This window comes from Somniosus microcephalus, chromosome 22 (genome assembly GCF_052327205.1).
Source record: "Somniosus microcephalus isolate GS21.2 chromosome 22, FLI_Smic_1.0, whole genome shotgun sequence".
Lineage (NCBI taxonomy): Eukaryota > Metazoa > Chordata > Chondrichthyes > Squaliformes > Somniosidae > Somniosus > Somniosus microcephalus.
In genome coordinates, this window is record NC_141008.1 from 48,632,023 (window position 1) to 48,653,105 (window position 21,083).

At 50.9% G+C, this 21,083-nt stretch overlaps 2 protein-coding genes across 2 annotated transcripts in view; both read left to right on the forward strand.

Annotated features, from left to right (window-relative positions):
• The window catches only part of LOC147102281 (uncharacterized), a 70,785-nt gene extending 68,325 nt beyond the window's left edge, over positions 1-2,460 (forward strand). Inside the window, exon 9 of the mRNA XM_085965111.1 lies at positions 2,360-2,460. Within this exon, the coding sequence (XP_085821237.1) occupies positions 2,360-2,460 (101 nt within the window). The remainder of the gene's footprint in view (positions 1-2,359) is intronic.
• The window catches only part of LOC147102282 (transient receptor potential cation channel subfamily V member 3-like), a 96,406-nt gene continuing 76,625 nt past the window's right edge, over positions 1,303-21,083 (forward strand). Inside the window, exons 1-2 of the mRNA XM_085964673.1 lie at positions 1,303-1,548; positions 17,756-17,833. Of these exons, the coding sequence (XP_085820799.1) occupies positions 17,760-17,833 (74 nt within the window). The 5' untranslated portion in view covers positions 1,303-1,548; positions 17,756-17,759. The remainder of the gene's footprint in view (positions 1,549-17,755; positions 17,834-21,083) is intronic.

The window sequence follows — 21,083 nt, forward strand, 5'->3', positions numbered from 1 at the left end:
GGGAGAGGAATGGGGCCCCTCCTCCCTGCCGCTAGTTACACGCCACAGGGTGCGTGGGGTCAGGCAAACTAAACCTCCCACGGGAGGTGGTTGAGGCGAATCGCATCAATGCATTTAAGGGGAAGCTAGATAAACACATGAGGGAGAAAGGGATAGAAGGATATGGTGATGGAGTGAGATGACGAGGGGTGGGAGGAGGCTGGTGTGGAGCAGAAACACCGGCACGGAGCAGTTGGGCCGAATGGCCTGTTTCTGGGCTGTAAATACTGTGTAAATCAAAATGTCTTTCACTGTCGCTGGGTGGGACTGGCCGTTAAATTTCATTTCGGAGCTCAGCTTTATCGCAACTCCATGGAGATACTTAAAGCTACTTCACGCTGCAGAGTTTCCAATGGGTCCTCCAACAAAACCTCTATTGATTGACTTGGGTCGAGACACTAAATGGGGTCGAGGAGCAAAGCCAGCTGGGAATACAGATACACAAATCGCTAAAAGTAGCGACACGAGGTGATAAAGTCATAAAGATTGCAAACAAAGAACTAGGGTTAATTTCTCGAGGAATAGAATACAAAAGCTGGAAGGGAATGTTAAATTTATATTGAACCTTGGTGAGACCACACTCGGAATATTGTGCACAGTTCTAGTCTCCATACGACAAAAAGGATAGAGAGGCACTGGAGAGAGTGCAGAAAAGATTTACAAGGATGTTATCAGAACTGAGAGGTTGTAACGATCAGGAAAGATTGAGCAGGCTGGGGCTTGTTTCTCTGGAAAAGAGATTAAGAGGAGACCTGATCGAGGTCTTTAAACTATGAAAAGGTTCGATAGGGTGGATGTGGAGAAACCGTTTCCACTTGTGGGTGAGTCCAGAACAAGGGAGCGTAAATATAAGACAGTCACTAACTAATCAAATAAAGCATTTCGGAGGAATTTCTTTACACGGAGAGCGGTGAGAATGTGGAACTGGCTGCCTCATGGAGTGGTTGGAGCAGAGCATTGAGGCATTTAAGGGGAGGCTTGACACATATAAGAGTTGTGGGGACCTGGAACGCTCGACCTGAAAAGGTGGAGGAAGCCGATTCCATCAATAATTTTAACAGGGAGTTGGACGGTACTGGAGGACGAGGAACTCACAGGGTTACGGACAAGAAGCGAGGATGTGGGTCTGAGCACGAACTGCTCTTTCAAAGAGGCAGCACAGGCACGACAGGCCGAATGGCCACCTTGTGTGCTGTAAGTTTCACTGATTCTGTGAAGGAATAGAGGGATTAGGAGGGCAGGGTGGGAAGAGGCTGGTGTGGAGCATAAACACTGGCACGGACTAGTTGGGCCGAATGGCCTGTTTCTGTGCTGCAGACTCGATGTAATTCTATACTCGAGAAACCTTCACGACATTCTCGGAAAACTGGAAAAGCAACATCTGACAAAACAATCTGTGATTGGACGGGGCGAGTTTGGAGACAGGACCCAGGGAGAAAGTCTTTCATTCACTGTGTGTTCGCGTGAGGGAACTCCCAGGCCGTGGTTCTACTCCAGATTCACCGACAGGTAACATTTTATTCTTTGCTTTCACTGTTCTGATTGGCTTCAGGTCTGAGAGACGAGCTACCTTTAGCGTAACAAAAGGCAGAGAGCGCGAAATAACTCCATCGCGTCTCTCAGAGGCTTTGTAAAGTGCTTCAAACAGAAAGAACCACTCTCTGAATGCAATTGGCTGTGGTTATATATAGGTGAACACGGACAGCGCTTAGACTTGGGGTCAGATCCAACAATCAGCAACAAGGGGAATGAATTAACCAAACCAAGGGCTTAATTTGCTCTATGAGACTGGTTCTGGGACACCCATAGAAGTCTGGTAATCATAAAACTCTGACTCGCGCCAAGTCCCGTTCACCCATCACCCCTGTTGCTCGCTGACCTACATTGGCTCCCAGTCCGGCAATGCCTCAGTTCTAAAATTCTCATCCTTATTTTCAAATCCCTCCATGGCCTCCCCCCCTCCCTATCTCTGTAACCTCCTGCAGCCCTACAACCCCCCGAGATCTCTGCGCTCCTTCAATTCTGGCCTCTTGCGCATCCCCAGTTTCCATCGCTCCACCATTGGTGACCGTGCCTTCAACCGCCTGGGCCCCGAGCTCTGGAATTCCCTCCCTAAACCTCTCCGCCTCCTTCTTTAAAACGCTCCTTAAAACCGACCTCCTGGACCAAGCTTTTGGTCACCTGCCCTAATATCTCCTTATGTGGCTCAGTGTCAATTTTTGTGATGATCGCTCCTGTGAAATGCCTTGGGACGTTTTACGATGTTAAAGGCGCTAGATAACTGCAAGTTGTTGTTGTTGGATATGCTGCTCCATTCGAGATTCCAGCAGCAACTATTCAGGACTAAACCTGCACAAACACACATCGCTGGAGTTCCTACACGTTTTCTGTGGGAAAGACAGTCGGCGAAAGGACAGATAAAAGTTGCGTGACTGGTAGAGCAATTATATAAACCTCACACGGCGCCGCCAGCGTCGGCTGGGTTAACCCCTTCATCGTCGCGGCTGCTGCCTCACATTTCTGCTGCTGGTTTGGGTTCCTGATAATCCCTCGGAAAAGGAGCAGATTTCTTATCTTTAAAAGCACCCTCACACTCAGCAACTCACCGCTCGCTTACAAACTCCATCTTGCAGACTCCACTCTGGACCCAATCAGTTCTTTAATCAGAGTTTCTGAAATCCCAGACTTAAGCTGATGTCTCATTCCTGCCTTCAAAACCAGTGAACTTTTGCACTTATGTATAAGCTAATGGGTTGCCGTGTAACCCTGTAATGCAATCTTCTCTTCTTAGGCAGTCCCTCGGAACCGAGGATGACTTGCTTCCACATTAAAAATGAGTTCGCAGGTGACTGATGAGTCCAATGCAGGACCTACAGTCTCTGTCACAGGTGGGGCAGACGGTGGTTGAAGGGGTGGGTGGGTGGAGTGCTTGGGTTGACGTGCGCTCCTTGTGCTGCCTGCGCTTGGCTTCCGCTTGCTCCCGGCGAAGAGACTCGAGGTGTTCGGCGCCTTCCCGGATGCTTCTCCTCCACTTTGTGCGGTCTTGGGCCAGGGATTCCCAGGTGTCGATGGGGATGTTACACTTTTTCAAGGAGGCTTTAAGGGTGTCCGTGAAGCATTTCCTCTGCCCACCTGGGGCTCTCTTGCCGTGCCGGAGCTCCGAGCGCTAGTTTTGGGAGTCTCGTATCGGGCATGCGGACAATGTGACCCATCCATCGGAGCTGATCGAGCGTGGTCAAAGCTTCGATGCTGGGGATGTTGCCTGAGCAAGAACACTGACGTTGGTGCGCCTATCCTGCCAATGAATTTGCCAATGCACCAATGTTGTAATACCGAATCTAGTAACATCCTGCCTAATTATTTACACCGATTCGCATCAGGAGGATTTCGCCTCTTTACTCTGCATCAGTCGTTCTGTCTGGACATTAAAGGGTTGATTCGGTAACCGTGAGCTCCCAGCGTGGAGCGCTGACTGGGGTAATCCCAGCCCACGGCTCCTGATTCCCAATCCCGGTGATTTAAATAGATGGAGCGATCGGGCGCTGAATCCCAGCCAGCAATCCCGGTGAGCAGCGCTCCACGCTGGGACACCCGATCGGGAGAGACGGCCCTACAATCCGGCAATCAGGTGTTCGCACTCCAGGGGTTTCACTGGCTGATAGACTCAGCCTGACAACCACCTCAGAAAACATTCAGATCAGTAAATGGATGTTTCGCGGGACAGGTTTAAATGTTTTTAGTTCGTGTCAGCTTGTCTTTCACCACCAGTCGGAAGGTCGTGGGTTCGAGCCCCACTCTAGAGACTTGAGCGCAAATATCTAGGCTGACACTCGAGTGCAGTACTGAGGGAGCGCCGCACTGTCGGAGGGCCAGTACAGAGGGAGTGCCGCACTGTCGGAGGGGCAGTACTGAGGGAGCGCCGCACTGTCGAAGGGGCAGTACTGAGGGAGGGCTGCACAGTCGGAGGGGCAGTACTGAGGGAGCGCCACACTGTCGGAGGGGCAGTACTGAGGGAGGGCCGCACTGTCGGAGAGGCAGTACTGAGGGAGCGCCACACTGTCGGAGGGGCAGTATTGAGGGAGCGCTGCACTGTCGGAGGGGCAGTACTGAGGAGCGCCGCACTGTCTGAGGGGCAGTACTGAGGGAGCGCCACACTGTCGAAGGGGCAGTACTGAGGGAGCGCTACACTTTCGGAGGGGCAGTACTGAGGGAGCGCCGCACAGTCGGAGGGGCAGTACTGAGGGAGCGCCGCACTGTCGAAGGGGCAGTACTGAGGGAGCGCCGCACTGTTGGAGGGGCAGTAGTGAGGGAGCGTTGCACTGTTGGAGGGGCAGTACTGAGGGAGCGCCGCACTGTCGGAGGGGCAGTACTGAGGGAGCGCCGCACTGTCAGAGGGGCAGTGCTGAGGGAGCGCCGCACTGTCAGAGGGGCAGTACTGAGGGAGCGCCGCACTATGGGGGGGCAGTACTGAGGGAGCGCCGCACTGTCGGAGGGGTAGTGCTGAGGGAGCGCCGCACTGTCGGAGGGGCAGTACTGAGGGAGCGCCGCACTGTCGGAGGGACAGTACTGAGGGAGCGCCACACTGTCGGAGGGGCAGTACTGAGGGAGCGCCGCACTGTCGAAGGGGCAGTACTGAGGGAGCGCTGCACTGTTGGAGGGGCAGTAGTGAGGGAGCGTTGCACTGTAGGAGGGGCAGTACTGAGGGATCGCTGCACTGTCGGAGGGGCAGTACTGAGGGAGCGCCGCACTGTCGGAGGGGCAGTACTGAGGGAACGACGCACTGTTGCAGGGGCAGTAGAGGGAGCGTCGCACTGTCGGAGGGGCAGTACTGAGGGAGCGCCGCACTGTCGGAGGGGCAGTGCTGAGGGAGCGCTGCACTGTCGGAGGGGCAGTACTGAGGAAGCGCCGCACTGTTGGCGGGGCAGTACTGAGGGAGCGCCGCACTGTCGGAGGGGCAGTACTGAGGGAGCGCCGCACTGTCTGAGGGGCAGTACTGAGGGAGCGCTGCACTGTTGGAGGGGCAGTAGTGAGGGAGCGTTGCACTGTAGGAGGGGCAGTACTGAGGGATCGCTGCACTGTCGGAGGGGCAGTACTGAGGGAGCGCCGCACTGTCGGAGGGGCAGTACTGAGGGAACGACGCACTGTTGCAGGGGCAGTAGAGGGAGCGTCGCACTGTCGGAGGGGGCAGTACTGAGGGAGCGCCGCACTGTCGGAGGGGCAGTGCTGAGGGAGCGCTGCACTGTCGGAGGGGCAGTACTGAGGAAGCGCCGCACTGTTGGCGGGGCAGTACTGAGGGAGCGCCGCACTGTCGGAGGGGCAGTACTGAGGGAGCGCCGCACTGTCTGAGGGGCAGTACTGAGGGAGCGCCGCACTGTCAGAGGGGCAGTGCTGAGGGAGCGCCGCACTGTCAGAGGGGCAGTACTGAGGGAGCGCCGCACTGTCAGAGGGGCAGTACTGAGGGAGCGCCGCACTATGGGGGGGCAGTACTGAGGGAGCGCCGCACTGTCGGAGGGGTAGTGCTGAGGGAGCGCCGCACTGTCGGAGGGGCAGTACTGAGGGAGCGCCGCACTGTCGGAGGGACAGTACTGAGGGAGCGCCACACTGTCGGAGGGGCAGTACTGAGGGAGCGCCGCACTGTCGAAGGGGCAGTACTGAGGGAGTGCCGCACTGTTGGAGGGGCAGTAGTGAGGGAGCGTTGCACTGTAGGAGGGGCAGTACTGAGGGATCGCTGCACTGTCGGAGGGGCAGTACTGAGGGAGCGCCGCACTGTCGGAGGGGCAGTACTGAGGGGAACGACGCACTGTTGCAGGGGCAGTAGAGGGAGCGTCGCACTGTCGGAGGGGCAGTACTGAGGGAGCGCCGCACTGTCGGAGGGGCAGTGCTGAGGGAGCGCCGCACTGTCGGAGGGGCAGTACTGAGGAAGCGCCGCACTGTCAGAGGGGCAGTACTGAGGGAGCGCCGCACTGTTGGCGGGGCAGTACTGGGGGAGCGCCGCACTGTCGGAGGGGTAGTACTGAGGGAGCGCCGCACTGTTGGAGGGGCAGTAGTGAGGGAGCGTTGCACTGTTGGAGGGGCAGTACTGAGGGAGTGCCGCACTGTCGGAGGGGCAGTACTGAGGGAGCGCCGCACTGTCAGAGGGGCAGTACTGAGGGAGCGCCGCACTGTCAGAGGGGCAGTACTGAGGGAGCGCCGCACTATGGGGGGGCAGTACTGAGGGAGCGCCGCACTGTCGGAGGGGTAGTACTGAGGGAGCGCCGCACTGTCGGAGGGGCAGTACTGAGGGAGCGCCGCACTGTCGGAGGGGCAGTACTGAGGGAGCGCCACACTGTCGGAGGGGCAGTACTGAGGGAGCGCCGCACTGTCGAAGGGGCAGTACTGAGGGAGCGCCGCACTGTTGGAGGGGCAGTAGTGAGGGAGCGTTGCACTGTAGGAGGGGCAGTACTGAGGGATTGCTGCACTGTCGGAGGGGCAGTACTGAGGGAGCGCCGCACTGTCGGAGGGGCAGTACTGAGGGAACGCCGCACTGTTGCAGGGGCAGTAGAGGGAGCGTCGCACTGTCGGAGGGGCAGTACTGAGGGAGCGCCGCACTGTCGGAGGGGCAGTGCTGAGGGAGCGCCGCACTGTCGGAGGGGCAGTACTGAGGAAGCGCCACACTGTCAGAGGGGCAGTACTGAGGGAGCGCCGCACTGTTGGCGGGGCAGTACTGAGGGAGCGCCGCACTGTCGGAGGGGTAGTACTGAGGGAGCGCCACACTGTCGGAGGGGCAGTACTGAGGGAGCGCCGCACCGTCGGTGGGGCAGTACTGAGGGAGCGCCACACTGTCGGAGGGGCAGTACTGAGGGAGCGCCGCACTGTCGAAGGGGCAGTACTGAGGGAGCGCCGCACTGTTGGAGGGGCAGTAGTGAGGGAGCGTTGCACTGTCGGAGGGGCAGTACTGAGGGATTGCTGCACTGTCGGAGGGGCAGTACTGAGGGAGCGCCGCACTGTCGGAGGGGCAGTACTGAGGGAGCGCCGCACTGTTGGAGGGGCAGTAGAGGGAGCGTTGCACTGTCGGAGGGGCAGTACTGAGGGAGCGCTGCACTGTCGGAGGGGCAGTGCTGAGGGAGCGCCGCACTGTCAGAGGGGCAGTACTGAGGGCGCGCCGCACTGTCAGAGGGGCAGTACTAAGGGAGCGCCGCACTGTTGGCGGGGCAGTACTGAGGGAGCGCTGCACTGTCGGAGGGGTAGTCCTGAGGGAGCGCCGCACTGTCAGAGGGGCTGTACTGAGGGAGCGGCGCACTGTCGGAGGGGCAGTACTGAGGGAGCGCCGCACTGTCGGAAGGGAAGTACTGAGGGAGCGGCGCACTGTCGAGGGGCAGTACTGAGGAAGCGCCGCACTCTCGGAGGGGAAGTACTGAGGGAGCGCAGCATTGTTGGTGGTGCCGTCTTTCAGATGAGATGTTAAACCGAGGCCCCATCTGTTCTCTCACGTTGCTGTTTGTGGGAGCTTGCTGTATTCAAATTGGCTGTCGTATTTCCTACATTACAACGGTGACTACACTTCAAAAAGTAATTTGGTTGTAAAATGTTTTGGGACGTCCCATGGTTGTGAAATGTACTGTAGAAATGCAAGTTCTTTATTTTTCCTGTAGTTTGTTACAGGAAGGCCAGATGGTGCCTTTGTGAAGATGAATGTAAGAAATCACACAACACCAGGTTATAGTCCAACAGCTTTATTTGAAATCACAAGCTTTCGGAGCGCTGCTCCTTCGTCAGGTGAAGATGGGTTGTGAAAATGGATTTCCTTCCCATTTTATCTGTTTCACAAGATGCAACGAGTAACCGACCGTTTCAAAGTTCCAGCATTTTCGTTTTTTCTTTAAAAACCTTAGCGCTTCCCGTGGACTTGCGTAAAACTCAAAACTGTTCCATCAGAACAAGAAAAAGCAAAATGCTGTGGATTTGGAAATCTAAACAAAAATAGCAGAAAATGCTGGAAAAACAATCAGCAGGTCAGGAGAAAGGTTCACTCTCCCCACACATGCTGCCTGACCCACTGCTTTAACTTATTTTATTTGTTCCTGGGGTGTGGGTGTCGCTGCCAAGATCGGCATTTATTGCCCATCCCTAGTTGCCCTCGAGAAGGTGGTAGTGCTGAGCTGCCTTCTTGAACCGTTGCAGTCCGTGTGGTGATATTTCCTTGTAGCGGTTTGGTACAACTGAGTGATGAGCGACACCATTTCAGAGTGAACCACATTGCTGTGGGTCTGGAGTCACATATAGGCCAGACTGGGTGAGGATGGTAGATTTCCTTCCCTGACGGACATTAGTGAACTAGATGGGTTTTTACAACAATCCGGTCGTTTCATGGTCACCATTACTAACACTAGCTTTTTATTCCAGATTTATTTAATTAACTGAGTTTAAATTCCCCAGCTGCTGTGGTGGGATTTGAACTCACATCTCCTGAATCATTAGTCCAGGTCTCTGGATTATTAGCCCAGTGACACAACCTCTACGCTACCGCTCCCGTTACACGGGTTGTGCGGGGGGTCAATAAACACCAGTCCACTCACGAGGCTCCTCTGAGCAACCTCGGTTAATCGGGCTGCTCGGGGGACTTTGGCTTTAAGAGGGCTGTAGTCAGAAAAACCTCATCAGCAATTCGCAACCTCATCGCTCCAATCCTGGTGAAGAAAGAAAGAAAAAGAAAAAAGAAATCAGACCATAAGAATTAGGAGCAGGAGTCGGCCATTCGGCCCCTCGAGCCTGCTCCGCCATTCAATAAGATCATGGCTGATCATCGACCTCAACTCCACTTTCCCGCCCGATCCCCATATCCCTCGATTCCCTTAGAGTCCAAAAATCTATTGATCTCAGCCTTGAATACACTCAACAACTGAGCCTCCACAGCCCTCTGGGGCAGAGAATTCCAAAGATTCACCTCCCTCGGAGTGAAGAAATTTCTCATCTCAGTCCTAAATGGCCGACCCCTTATTCTGAGACTGTGACCCCTGGTTCTAGACTCCCCAGCCAGGGGAAACATCCTCTCAGCATCTCCCCTGTCAAGCCCTGTAAGAATTTTGTATGTTTCAATGAGATCACCGCTCATTCTTCTAAACTCTAGAGAATATAGGCCTAGTCTACTCAATCTCTCCTCATAGGACAATCCCCCCATCCCAGGAATCAGTCTGGTGAACCTTCATTGCACTTTCTCTAAGGCAAGTATATCCTTCCTTAGGTAAGGAGGCAGAAAGAAAGAAAAGACTTACTTTATATAGCCGCTTTCACGGTATCACAAACTGCTTCACAGCCAATGAAGTCCTTGTTTTTTTGAATTGTAGTCACTGTTGTAGAAAATGCAGCAGCCAATTTGCACAAGGCAAGATCCCACAATCAGCAACGTGATGATGATCAGATAATCTGTTTTTAGTGATGTTAGTTAAGGAATAAATATTGGCCAGGACACAGGGCAGAAATACCCTGCTCTTCTTCGAAATAATGCCGTGGGATCTTTTACGCCCACACGAAAGGACAGGACCTCAATTTAACATCTATTCCGAAAGACAATGCAGTGCTCCATCAGTACTGCCCCTCCGACAGTGCAGCGCTCCCTCAGTACTGCCCCTCCGACAGTGCGGCGCTCCCTCAGTACTGCCCCTCCGACAGTGCAGCGCTCCCTCAGTACTGCCCCTCCGACAGTGCGGCGCTCCCTCAGCACTGCCCCTCCGACAGTGCAGCGCTCCCTCAGTACTGCCCCTCCGACAGTGTGGCGCTCCCTCAGTACTGCCCCTCCGATAGTGCTGCACTCCCTCAGTACTGCCCCTCCGACTGTGCAGCGCTCCCTCAGTACTGCCCCTCCGACAGTGTGGCGCTCCCTCAGTATTGCCCCTTCGACAGTGCAGCACTCCCTCAGTAGTACCCCTCCGACAGTGCAGCGCTCCCTCAGTACTGCCCCTCCGACAGTGCGGCGCTCCCTCAGTACTGCCCCTTCGACAGTGTGGCGCTCCCTCAGTACTGCCTCTCCGACTGTGCGGCGCTCCCTCAGTACTGCCCCTCTGACAGTGCGGCGCTCCCTCAGTACTGCCCCTCCGACAGTGCGGCCCCTCCAACAGTGCGGCGCTCCCTCAGTACTGCCCCTTCGACAGTGCGGTGCTCCCTCAGTACTGCCTCTCCGACTGTGCGGCGCTCCCTCAGTACTGCCCCTCTGACAGTGCGGCGCTCCCTCAGTACTGCCCCTTCGACAGTGCGGCGCTCCCTCAGTACTGCCCCTTCGACAGTGCGGCGCTCCCTCAGTACTGCCTCTCCGACTGTGCGGCGCTCCCTCAGTACTGCCCCTCTGACAGTGCGGCGCTCCCTCAGTACTGACCCTCCGACAGTGCGGCGCTCCCTCAGTACTGCCCCTCCGACAGTGCGGCGCTCTCTCAGTACTGCCCCTCCGACAGTGCAGCGCCCCCTCAGTACTGCCCCTCCGACAGTGCGGCGCTCCCTCAGTACTGCCCCTCCGACAGTGCGGCGCTCCCTCAGTACTGACCCTCCGACGGTGCGGCGCTCCCTCAGTACTGACCCTCCGACAGTGCGGCGCTCCCTCAGTACTGCCCCTCTGACAGTGCGGCGCTCCCTCAGTACTGCCCCTCCGACAGTGCGGCGCTCCCTCAGTACTGCCCCTCCGACAGTGCGGCTATCCCTCAGTACTGCCCCTCCAACAGTGCGGCGCTCCCTCAGTACTGCCCCTCCGACAGTGCGGCTATCCCTCAGTACTGCCCCGCCGACAGTGCGGCTATCCCTCAGTACTAGGAGTGTACTGTCAGTTTAGAATGTCTGTGGAGTGAGACTTGAACCCACGACCTCCCCGACTGCTACCCATTGAGCCACGGCCAACAATGAAACCAATGGAAGGCCAGCCAGACACCTGACGGGATATTGTGTGAGGGACTGAAACCCAGACTCACTGCCTCACGGTGAGGGTGGAGCTCGCTGGAAGGTGGGGCGGGTTCCCGACTGTACTTCAGACCCACCGGATCAAATGTTGCGGATCTTTCCTGACTCTGTCTTTAAGAGCTCGGTTGTGCAAACTGTTTCTACGCAGTGGATTGCCTTTCCAATTTCTAGTTCCCCATTTTATCGTCTGCCTGGGAGCTGTTCGCAGCAGCTTGTTGAGCCTGCGATCCTGAGGAGGAAAGTGTGACCCAGGTACAGGAACTCAGTCCAGTTAGAGATTGTCAGCCGGGAATTGTATTTCTGAAAGGGTCGATTTGACTTCTAAATGATGCAATAACTAAATATTATTTTAGTGTCTGAGCAAATTGCTAACTTTCATTATTCTATTGAATCATTTTCACTTAATTGTAAATCTATATCTCTGGGACTTTTTTTTATTCATTCTCATTTCATTTAGAAAGACATGGATTAATCAGGGACAGTCAGCATGGATTTGTTAAGGGAAGGTCGTGTCTGATTAACTTGATTGAATTTTTTGAGGAGTTAACAAGGAGGGTCGATGAGGGTAGTGCGTTTGATGTAGTACACATGGATCTTAGCAAGGCTTTTGACAAGGTTCCATATGGCAGGCTGGTCAGAAGAGTTAAAGCCATGGATCCAAGGCAAAGTGGCAAGTTGGATCCAAAATTGGCTCAGAGGCAGGAAACAAAGGGTAATGGTCGATGGGTGTTTTTGTGACTGGAAGGCTGTTTCCAGTGGGGTTCCGCAGTGCTCAGTACTGGGTCCTTTCCTTTTTGTGATATATATCAATGATTTAAACTTGAATGTAGGAAGTATGATTAAGAAGTTTGCAGATGATACAAAAATTGGCTGTGTGGTTGATAATGAAGAAGAACGCTGCCGACTGCAGGAAGATATCAGTGGACTGGTCAGGTGGGCAGAACAGTGGCAAATGGAATTCAATCCGGACAAGTGTGAGGTAATGTATTTGGGGAGGGCTAACAAGGCAAGGGAATACACTATAAATGGTAAGACACTGAGAAGTGTAGAGGGTCAGAGGGACCTTGGAGTGCATGTCCACAGATCCCTGAAAGTAGCAGGCCAGGTAGATAAGGTGGTTAAGAAGGCATGCGGGATACTTGCCTTTATTAGCCGAGGCATAGAATACAAGTGCAGGGGGGTTATGCTTGAACTGTATAAAATGCTAGATGGGCCTTAGCTAGAATACTGCGTGCAGTTCTGGTCACCACATTACAGGAAAGATGTGATTGCACTAGAGAGGGTACAGAGGAGATTTACCAGCATGTTGCCTGGACTGGAGATTTTTAGCTATGAGGAAAGATTGGATAGGCTGGGGTTGTTTTCTTTGGAACAGAGGAGGCTGAGGGGAGACTTGACTGAGGTGTATAAAATTATGAGGGGCCTAGATAGAGTGGATAGGAAGGAACTATTTCCCTTAGCAGAAGGGTCAATAACCAGAGGTTATAGATTTAAAGTAATTGGTCGGAAGTTTAGAGGGGAGTTGAGGAGAATTATTTTCACCCAGAGGGTGGCAGGGGTCTGGAACTCACTGCCTGAAAGGGTGGTAGAGGCAGAAACCCTCATCACATTTAAAAAGTACTTGGATATGGACTTGAAGCGCCGCAAACTGCAAGGCTACAGACCAAGAGCTGGAAAGTGGGATTAGGGTGGATAGCTCTTGGTCGGCCAGCACGGACAAGATGGGCCGAATGGCCTCCTTCTGTGTTGTAAATTTCTATGATTCTATGGATGTCGGTGTCGCTGGCAAGACCGGCATTTATTTCCCATCCTAGTTATCCTGAGAAAATGGTGGTGGGCCGCCTTCTTGAACCGCTGTAGCAGATTTGATACAACTGAGTGTCTTACTTGGCCATTTCAGAGGGCAGTTAAGAGTCAACCATGTTGGTGTGGGACTGGAGTCACCTGTAGACCCAGACCGGGTAAGGACGGCAGGTTTCCTTCCCTAAAGGACATTGGCGAACCAGATGGGTCTTTACGGCAATCTGACAGCTTCGTGCTCACCTGATATATAGGCCTCCAAATAGTAATATGGAGGTGAGGGAAGGCATAAAAAGGGAAATTAGAGAAGCGTGCGATAAGAGCACAGCTGTCATCATGGGTGACTTTAATTTACATATTGATTGGACTACCCAAACTAGTAAAAATTCTGAGGAGGAGGAATTCCTGGAATGTTTTCGGGACGGTTATCTGGACCAATATGTCGAGGAGCCGACTCGAGATCAGGCCATTTTAGACTGGGTATTGTGCAATGAGAAGGGACTTATCAGCAATCTTCTTGTACGAGGCCCCTTGGGTCAGAGCGATCATAATATGATCGAGCTCTCAGTCGAGATGGAGAGTGAGGAAATTGAATCAGAGACTAAGGTCCAGAACTTAAATAAAGGGAATTACGAGGGTATGAGACGGGAATTGGGTAAGATTGATTGGGTGGTGTTTCTGGGGGGATTGACAGTGGATAGACAATGGCAAGCATTCAAAGATAGAATGGAAGAATTCCAGAACATGTTTATACCGGTTTGGCACAAAAATAAACCTAAAAAGGTGACTCAACCGTGGATAACGAGGGAAATTAGGGACAGCATAAAATCAAAAAAAAGGGCATATCAACTGGCAAAAAAAAGCACCAGACCGGAAGATTGGGGGCAGTACAAGATACAGCAAAAGAGGACAAAGGGATTAATCAGGAAGGGGAAAATAGAATACGAAAGTAAACTTGCAGCAAACATAAAGACAGACTGCAAAAGCTTTTATCGGTATATCAGGAGGAAAAGACTGGTAAAATCCCAAGTCGGTCCCTTGCAGTCCGATTCGGGAGAATATATAATGGAGAATAAGGAAATGGCAGACCAATTAAACTCATACTTTGGTTCTGTATTCACAAAGGAGGACACAAATAACCTCCCAGGAATATCGGCAAACATAGGGACTAATGAGAGGGAGGAGCTGACAGAAATTAGTATCTCTAGGGATATGGTGCTGGGTAAGTTGAGGGGACTGAAGGCCGACAAATCCCCGGGGCCTGATAAACTACATCCTAGGGTACTTAAGGAGGTGGCCCTGGAGATAGCAGATGCTCTAAGGATCATCTTCCGGAACTCCATTGACTCGGGAACAGTACCCGTGGATTGGAGGGTAGCTAATGTTACCCCAATATTTAAAAAGGGGGGTAGAGAGAAAGCAGGGAATTATAGACCAGTAAGCCTTACATCGGTTGTGGGCAGAATGCTAGAGTCCATTATTAAGGATAAAATAGCGGAGCACTTGACAAATGGGGAAAAGATCGGACAGAGTCAACATGGATTTACAAAGGGTAAATCGTGTTTGACTAATCTGCTGGAATTTTTTGAGGAAGTAACTGGTAAAATAGATGGGGGAGAGCCAGTGGATGTGGTGTACCTTGACTTCCAGAAAGCCTTCGATAAGGTTCCACACAAAAGATTATCATGCAAAATTAAGGCTCATGGGATTGGGGGCAAAGTATTAACGTGGATAGAGAACTGGCTGGCGGATAGAAAACAGAGAGTTGGAATAAACGGCTCGTTTTCGGAGTGGCAGGCAGTGACCAGCGGGGTGCCGCAAGGATCTGTCCTGGGACCCCAGCTGTTCACAATATATATAAATGATCTGGATCAGGGAATTGGATGCAATATTTCCAAATTCGCTGACGACACTAAACTAGGAGGAGGGGTGGGCTCTGATGAGGATGTCAGGAGGCTACAGTGCGATTTGGACAGGTTGGGGGAATGGGCGGATACGTGGCAGATGCACTATAATGTGGATAAATGCGAGGTTATCCACTTTGGGGGTTAAAAACAGGAGGGTAGATTATTATCTAAATGGCAATAGATTGGGAGATGGGGAAGTGCAGAGGGACCTGGGTGTTCTTGTGCACCAGTCACTGAAGGAGAGCATGCAGGTGCAACAGGCGATTAAGAAGGCAAATGGTATGTTGGCCTTCATATCAAGGGGGTTCGAGTATAGGAATAGGGATACCTTACTACAGCTGTACAAGGTGCTGGTGAGACCGCATCTGGAGTATTGTGTACAGTTTTGGTCGCCCCATCTGCGGAAGGATGTTCTTGCCATGGAAAGAGTGCAACGGCGATTCACCAGGCTGATACCTGGAATGGCGGGAATGACCTACGAAGAGAGATTAAATAGTTTGGGCTTGTACTCACTGGAGTTTAGAAGATTGAGAGGGGATCTCATCGAAACATATAAAATTATGGCAGGCCTGGACAGGCTGAATTCAGAGAGAATGTTTCCAATGGCCGGGGAGCACAGAACCAGGGGCCACAGTCTAAAAATAGCGGGCAAATCATTTAAAACAGAGATGAGGAAGAATTTCTTCACTCAAAGAGTGGTGAGCCTGTGGAATTCCCTGCCACAGAGGGCTGCGAAGGCTAATTCAATAAATATTTTCAAGAGAGAATTGGATATATTTCTGAAGGCTAAGGGGATTAAGGGTTACGGAGAAAAGGCGGGGACGGGGTACTGAACTGGTAAGATCAGCTATGATCTCAGACGAAGATCAGCCATGATCTCATTGAATGGCGGAGCAGGCTCGAAGGGCCGAATGGCCTACTCCTGTTCCTATCTCTATGTTTCTATGTTTACCGATCCACAGCTCTTCCACGTTCAGGTCCAAGGTGAGGCCATTGGCCCATGCCAGTTATTCACTGGGCGCAAGCAATTCTGGCCTCTTGCACATCCCCCCGATTTCCATCGCTCCACCATTGGCAGCCGTGCCTTCAGCTGCCGGGTCCCTAAGCTCTGGAATTTCCTCCCTAAACCTCCCTGACTCCCGCGCTCCTGCCATTGGTCGCCCAACAGACCCATCCTCACGTCGTCCCGCCTTCCCACGGCCAATCGGAAAGCGAACAGACTCTTTGTTACCCGTTTGGATGACTCGGGACTGTCGGATAAACAGCCTTTCTTTCCCCTTCTCCAATATTTTTAGAACTAATAAACAGAAATGTTGAAAGAAAATGAAAACAAAGCACAATTCTTTTCAAGGCCCTACGGTTTCCTTTCCTCCCGGGTGCCGCTCGCTCACTCGCAGCAGTGTCTGGGAGATTAATCTTTAATTCCTGGAGACTCCAGGACAGCCCAGGAGGGTACTTGGCAACCCTAGGATGTGGTGTAACAAAGTTTCAGTTACCTCCTCGATGCAGAAGTGGACGGTTTAGCAACCAGCTCCTGTACTGTGGCACCTGGAACCACTCTCGAAAATAAAGTAAAGACAGACTTGCATTTCTATAGCACCTTTCACGACCACCAGACGTCTCAAAGCGCTTTACAGCCAATGACGTACTTTTGAAGTGGAGTCACTGTTGTAATGTGGGAAATGCGGCAGCCAATTTGCGCACAGCAAGCTCCCACAAACAGCAATGTGAAAATGACCAGATCATCTGTTTTTTGGTTATGTTGATTGAGGGCAAAATATTGGCCAGGACACCGGGGATAACTCCCCTGCTCTTCTTTGAAACAGTGCCGTGGGATCTTTTACATCCACCTGAGAGGACAGACGGGGCCTTGATTTAATGTCTCATCCGAAAGATGGCACCTCCGACAGTGCAGCGCTCCCTCAGCACTGCACTGGAGTGTCAGCCTAGATTTACATGTGCATGTCCCTGGAGTGGGACTTGAACCCACAACTCAGAGGCGCATGTGCTACCTACTGAGCCACAGCTGACAGCTCGAGTGGTAGAGTCTGGTCGATCTGTAGCGCGGAGCTGACACAGACCTGGGATATTTTTTAATTTATTCATTCACGGGATCTGGGAGTCGCTGGCAAGGCCAGCATTTATTGCCCATCCCTAATTGTCCTTGAGAAGGTGGTGGTGAGTGGCCTTCTTGAGCCGCTGCAGTCCGTCTGGTGAAGGTACTCCCACAGTGCTGTTAGGGAGGGAGTTCCAGGATTTTGACCCAGCGACGATGAAGGATCGGCGATATACTTCTAAGTCAGGATGTTGTATGACTTGGAGGGGAACTTGGACGTGGTGGTGTTCCCATGCGCCTGCTGCCCTTGTCCTTCTAGGTGGTAGAGGTCGCGGGTTTGGGAGGTGCTGCCGAAAAAGCCTTGGCGAGTTGCTGCAGTGCATCTTGTAGATGGTACACACTGCAGCCACAGTATACCGGTGGTGGAGGGAGTGAATGTTTAAGGTGGTGGATGGGGTGCCAATCAAGCGGGCTGCTTTGTCTTGGATGGTGTCGAGCTTCTTGAGTGTTGTTGGAGCTGCACTCATCCAGGCAAGTGGAGAGTATTCCATCACACTGCTTACTTGTGCCTTGTAGATGGTAGAAAGGCTTTGGGGAGTCAGGAGGTGAGACACTCGCCGTAGAATACCCAGCCTCTGACCTGCTCTTGTTGCCACAGTATTTATGTGGCTGGTCCAGTTAAGTTTCTGGTCAATGGTGACCCCCAGGATGTTGATGGTGGGGGATTCGGCGATGGTAATGCCGTTGAATGTCAAGGGGCATTGGTTCGACTCTCTCCGGTTGGAGATGGTCATTACCGGGCATGTACAGGTTTACGGACAAAACGCGGGGGTGTAGGACTGAGCATGACCGCTCTTTCAAAGAGCTGGCACAGGCACGATGGGCCAAACGGCCGCCTTTGAGTTTCTACGATTCATTTGCCTTGACTTATCTGCCACTCTTCTCTACTTCAATCACCTCTTGCACAAAGCCAGCTAGAGGGTGTCAGTGCGAGCTGATTTGTATAATGTCTTTCTCTACTATTTTTGTGCAGGACAATGGATTATAATCTCAATTTATTACTGGAGCCTGATGAACCAGATCAAAACACTGAAGAAAAAAACAAAGAGAGGTCAGTAAATTTGCAAATGATATTACATAGGATTACGTAGGATATACAGAAACAGGCCATTCGGCCCAACCAGCCCATGCCGGCTCCTCCCGTCTTTCCTCATCTAAATCTATCAGCATAACCCTCTGTTCCTTTCTCCCTCATGTGCTTATCCAGCCTCCCCTTAAATGTATCCATACTATTCGCTTCAACCACTCCCTGTGGTAGCGAGTTCCACATTCTCACCACTCTCTGGGTAAAGAAGTTTCACCTGAATTCCCTATTGGATTTCTTGGCGACTATCTTATATTGATGGCCTCTAGTTATGCTCTTCCCCACATGGAAACATTCTCTCTGTATCCACTCTATCAAAACCTTTCATAATTTTAAAGACCTCTATTAGGTCACCCCTCAGCCTTCTTTTTTCAAGAGAAAAGAGACCCAGCCTGTTCATCCTTTCCTGATATGTATACCCTCGCATTTCTGGTATCATCTTTGTAAATCTTCTCTGCACCCTCTCCAGTGCCTCTATATCCTTTTTATAATATGACGACCAGAACTGTACACAGTACTCCAAGTGTGGTCTAACCAAGGTTCGATACAGGTTTAGCGTAACTTCCCTACTTTTCAATTCTATCCCTCTAGAAATAAGCCCTAGTGCTTGGTTTGCTTTTTTTATGGCCTTGCTAACCTGTGTCACAACTTTTAGTGATTTGTGTATTTGTACTCCGAGATCCCTTTATTCCTCTACCCCACCTAGACTCGCACCCTCCAAGTGATAAGTGACCTCCCTATTCTTCCTACCAAAATGTAATACCTCACATTTATCTGTGTTGAACTTCATTTGCCAATTATATGCCCATTCTGCAAGTTTATTAATGTCCTCCTGTAATTTGTTGCAGTCCTCTTCGGTATTAACTATCCCCCCCCCCCCCAATTTAGAAATTGTGTTTTTGATTCCAAAATCTAAATCGTTAATATAAATTGCGAACAGAGGTGGTCCCAGCACTGATCCTTGTGGAACACCACTACCCACCCTCTGCCACTGTGAATAGCTACCTTTTACCCCGACTCTCCGCTTTCAGCCAGCAATCCATTCTGCTACTTGTCCCCTGACTCCACATTCTCTGACCTTGTTCATCAGTCTATTATGGGGTACCTTATCGAAGGCCTTTTGAAAATCTAGATAAATTACTGCATTACCATTGTCTACTCTGTTATCCGCCAGTCCTCTGGCACTACACCTTTTTCTAACGAATTATTAAATATGTGTAGTAATGCCTCTGCTATCTCTTCCCTAGATTCTTTTAAAATGCGTGGATGCAATCCATCCGGACCAGAGGTTTTATCCTCTTTGAGTTTGATTGGTTTATTTAATATATCCCCTCTTTTTATTTTAAATGCACTTATCTCATTACTAATCTCATCATCCAATGTCTTGTCCACCTGTTCTATCTCCCTGGTAAATACAGAAGCAAAATAATTATTTAATATTTCTGCCATCTCTCTATCGTTACCTATGCTATTATCCTGTCTTTCCCTTAATGGCCCTATTCCCATCCCAACTTTCCTTTTTTTATTGATGTGCCTGTAAAATATTTTACTATTTTGTTTTATGTTCCTTGATAATTTAATTTCACAGTTCCTCTTTGCCTTCCTAATTGTTTGTTTGACTTCTTTCCTAATCTCTTCATATTCTCCCTTATCATGCACTCCCCTGCTGTCTATGTACTTAAGGTATGCCTCTTTCCTTACCCTCAATTTTTTCCCTTATGGCTTTATTCATCCATGGATTCTCATTGATGTTTAGTTTGTTCTTTCCTTTTAGCAGAATATATTGTTCCTGCACTCTGTTGAACACCGTTTTAAATGTTTCCTATTGCTGTTCTACATAGTTGTTTGCCAATATTGTTGCCCATTTTATTTTTCCAAGTTCTATTCTCATCCCCTCAAAATCAGCTTTTCTCCAATCTATTACCCTGGTTTTTGTCATACTTATGTCCTTCTCAATTATCATTTTAAAGTGTATTATATTATGGTAACTATTGCCTAGATGCTCCCCTACTTCTCTTATCTGCTCTGGCTCATTCCCCATTACTAGATCTAATAGTGAATCCTCCCTTGTTGGGCTTTTTACATATTGGGTTAGAAAGGAGTCTTGTATGTTGTAGGGACTCCATTCCCTTATCCCCTTTACCAACCTCTTCTGTCCAATTAATATCGGGTTAGTTTAAATCCCCATGATTATTATTCTATGTTTTTTTACTAATTTCCTTAATTTGTCTGCCTATTTCTTCCTCCACCTCCCTTCCACTATTAGGTTTTCTGTAGACTACACCTATTAGTGTGATTGATCCTTTATTATCTTTTATCTTTATCCATATGGATTCTATTTTTGTCTTGCTGATAGCTGTGTCACTTTTTTCTACTGCCATTATGTTATCCCTAATAAGTACAGCTACTCCCCCTCTCCTTTTTTCCCTCTCTGTCGTTTCTAAATTCCCAGTCCTGATTTTTCTGTAGCCATGTCTCAGTAATCCCTACTATGTCTGGTTCCTCGCAACGCATGATTGCCTCCAGCTCCCCTGTTTTATTACCGACACTCTGTCCATTGCTGTACAGACAGTTTAACTCATTTTTAATAGGATTTCCTCTCACTTTATGTTTAATGATCTTTTTAGACTCCTGTTCTATAACACTATTTATTCCCTTGCCATCAAGTCCTCCCTTACTTTATTTTTCCTATGCTCTCTTTTCGTGTTTTGTTTATAATTAGGCTGGTTACGTTTCTTGTAGATCCCTCCCCCCATCTTACTAGTTTAAAGCCTTTGCCACCTCCCTATTTACCCTTTCCGCTAGGACACGGGTCCCATCCCGGTTCAGGTGGAGCCCGTCCCATCGGTACAGCTCCTTCCTGTCCCAGAACTGGTGCCAGTGTCCCATGAAAAGGAACCCCTCTTTCCCACACCAGCCCGTTAGCCACGTGTTAGTTCTCCTGATCTGTCCGCTTCAATGCCAATTTGCATGTGGCTCGGGCAGTAATCCAAAGATTATTACCCTCGAGGTCCTGCTTTTTAATTTAGAGCCTATCTCCTGAAACTCTTTCAGCAGGACCTCCGCCCTGTTCCTACCTATGTTGTTTGTTCCAACATGGACCATGACAACTGGATTTACCCCCTCCCTTTCCAAGTTCCTCTCCAGCCGCCGTGAGATATCCCTTACCCTGGCACTGGGCAGGCAACACACCCTTTGGGATTCTCGTTATGAAACA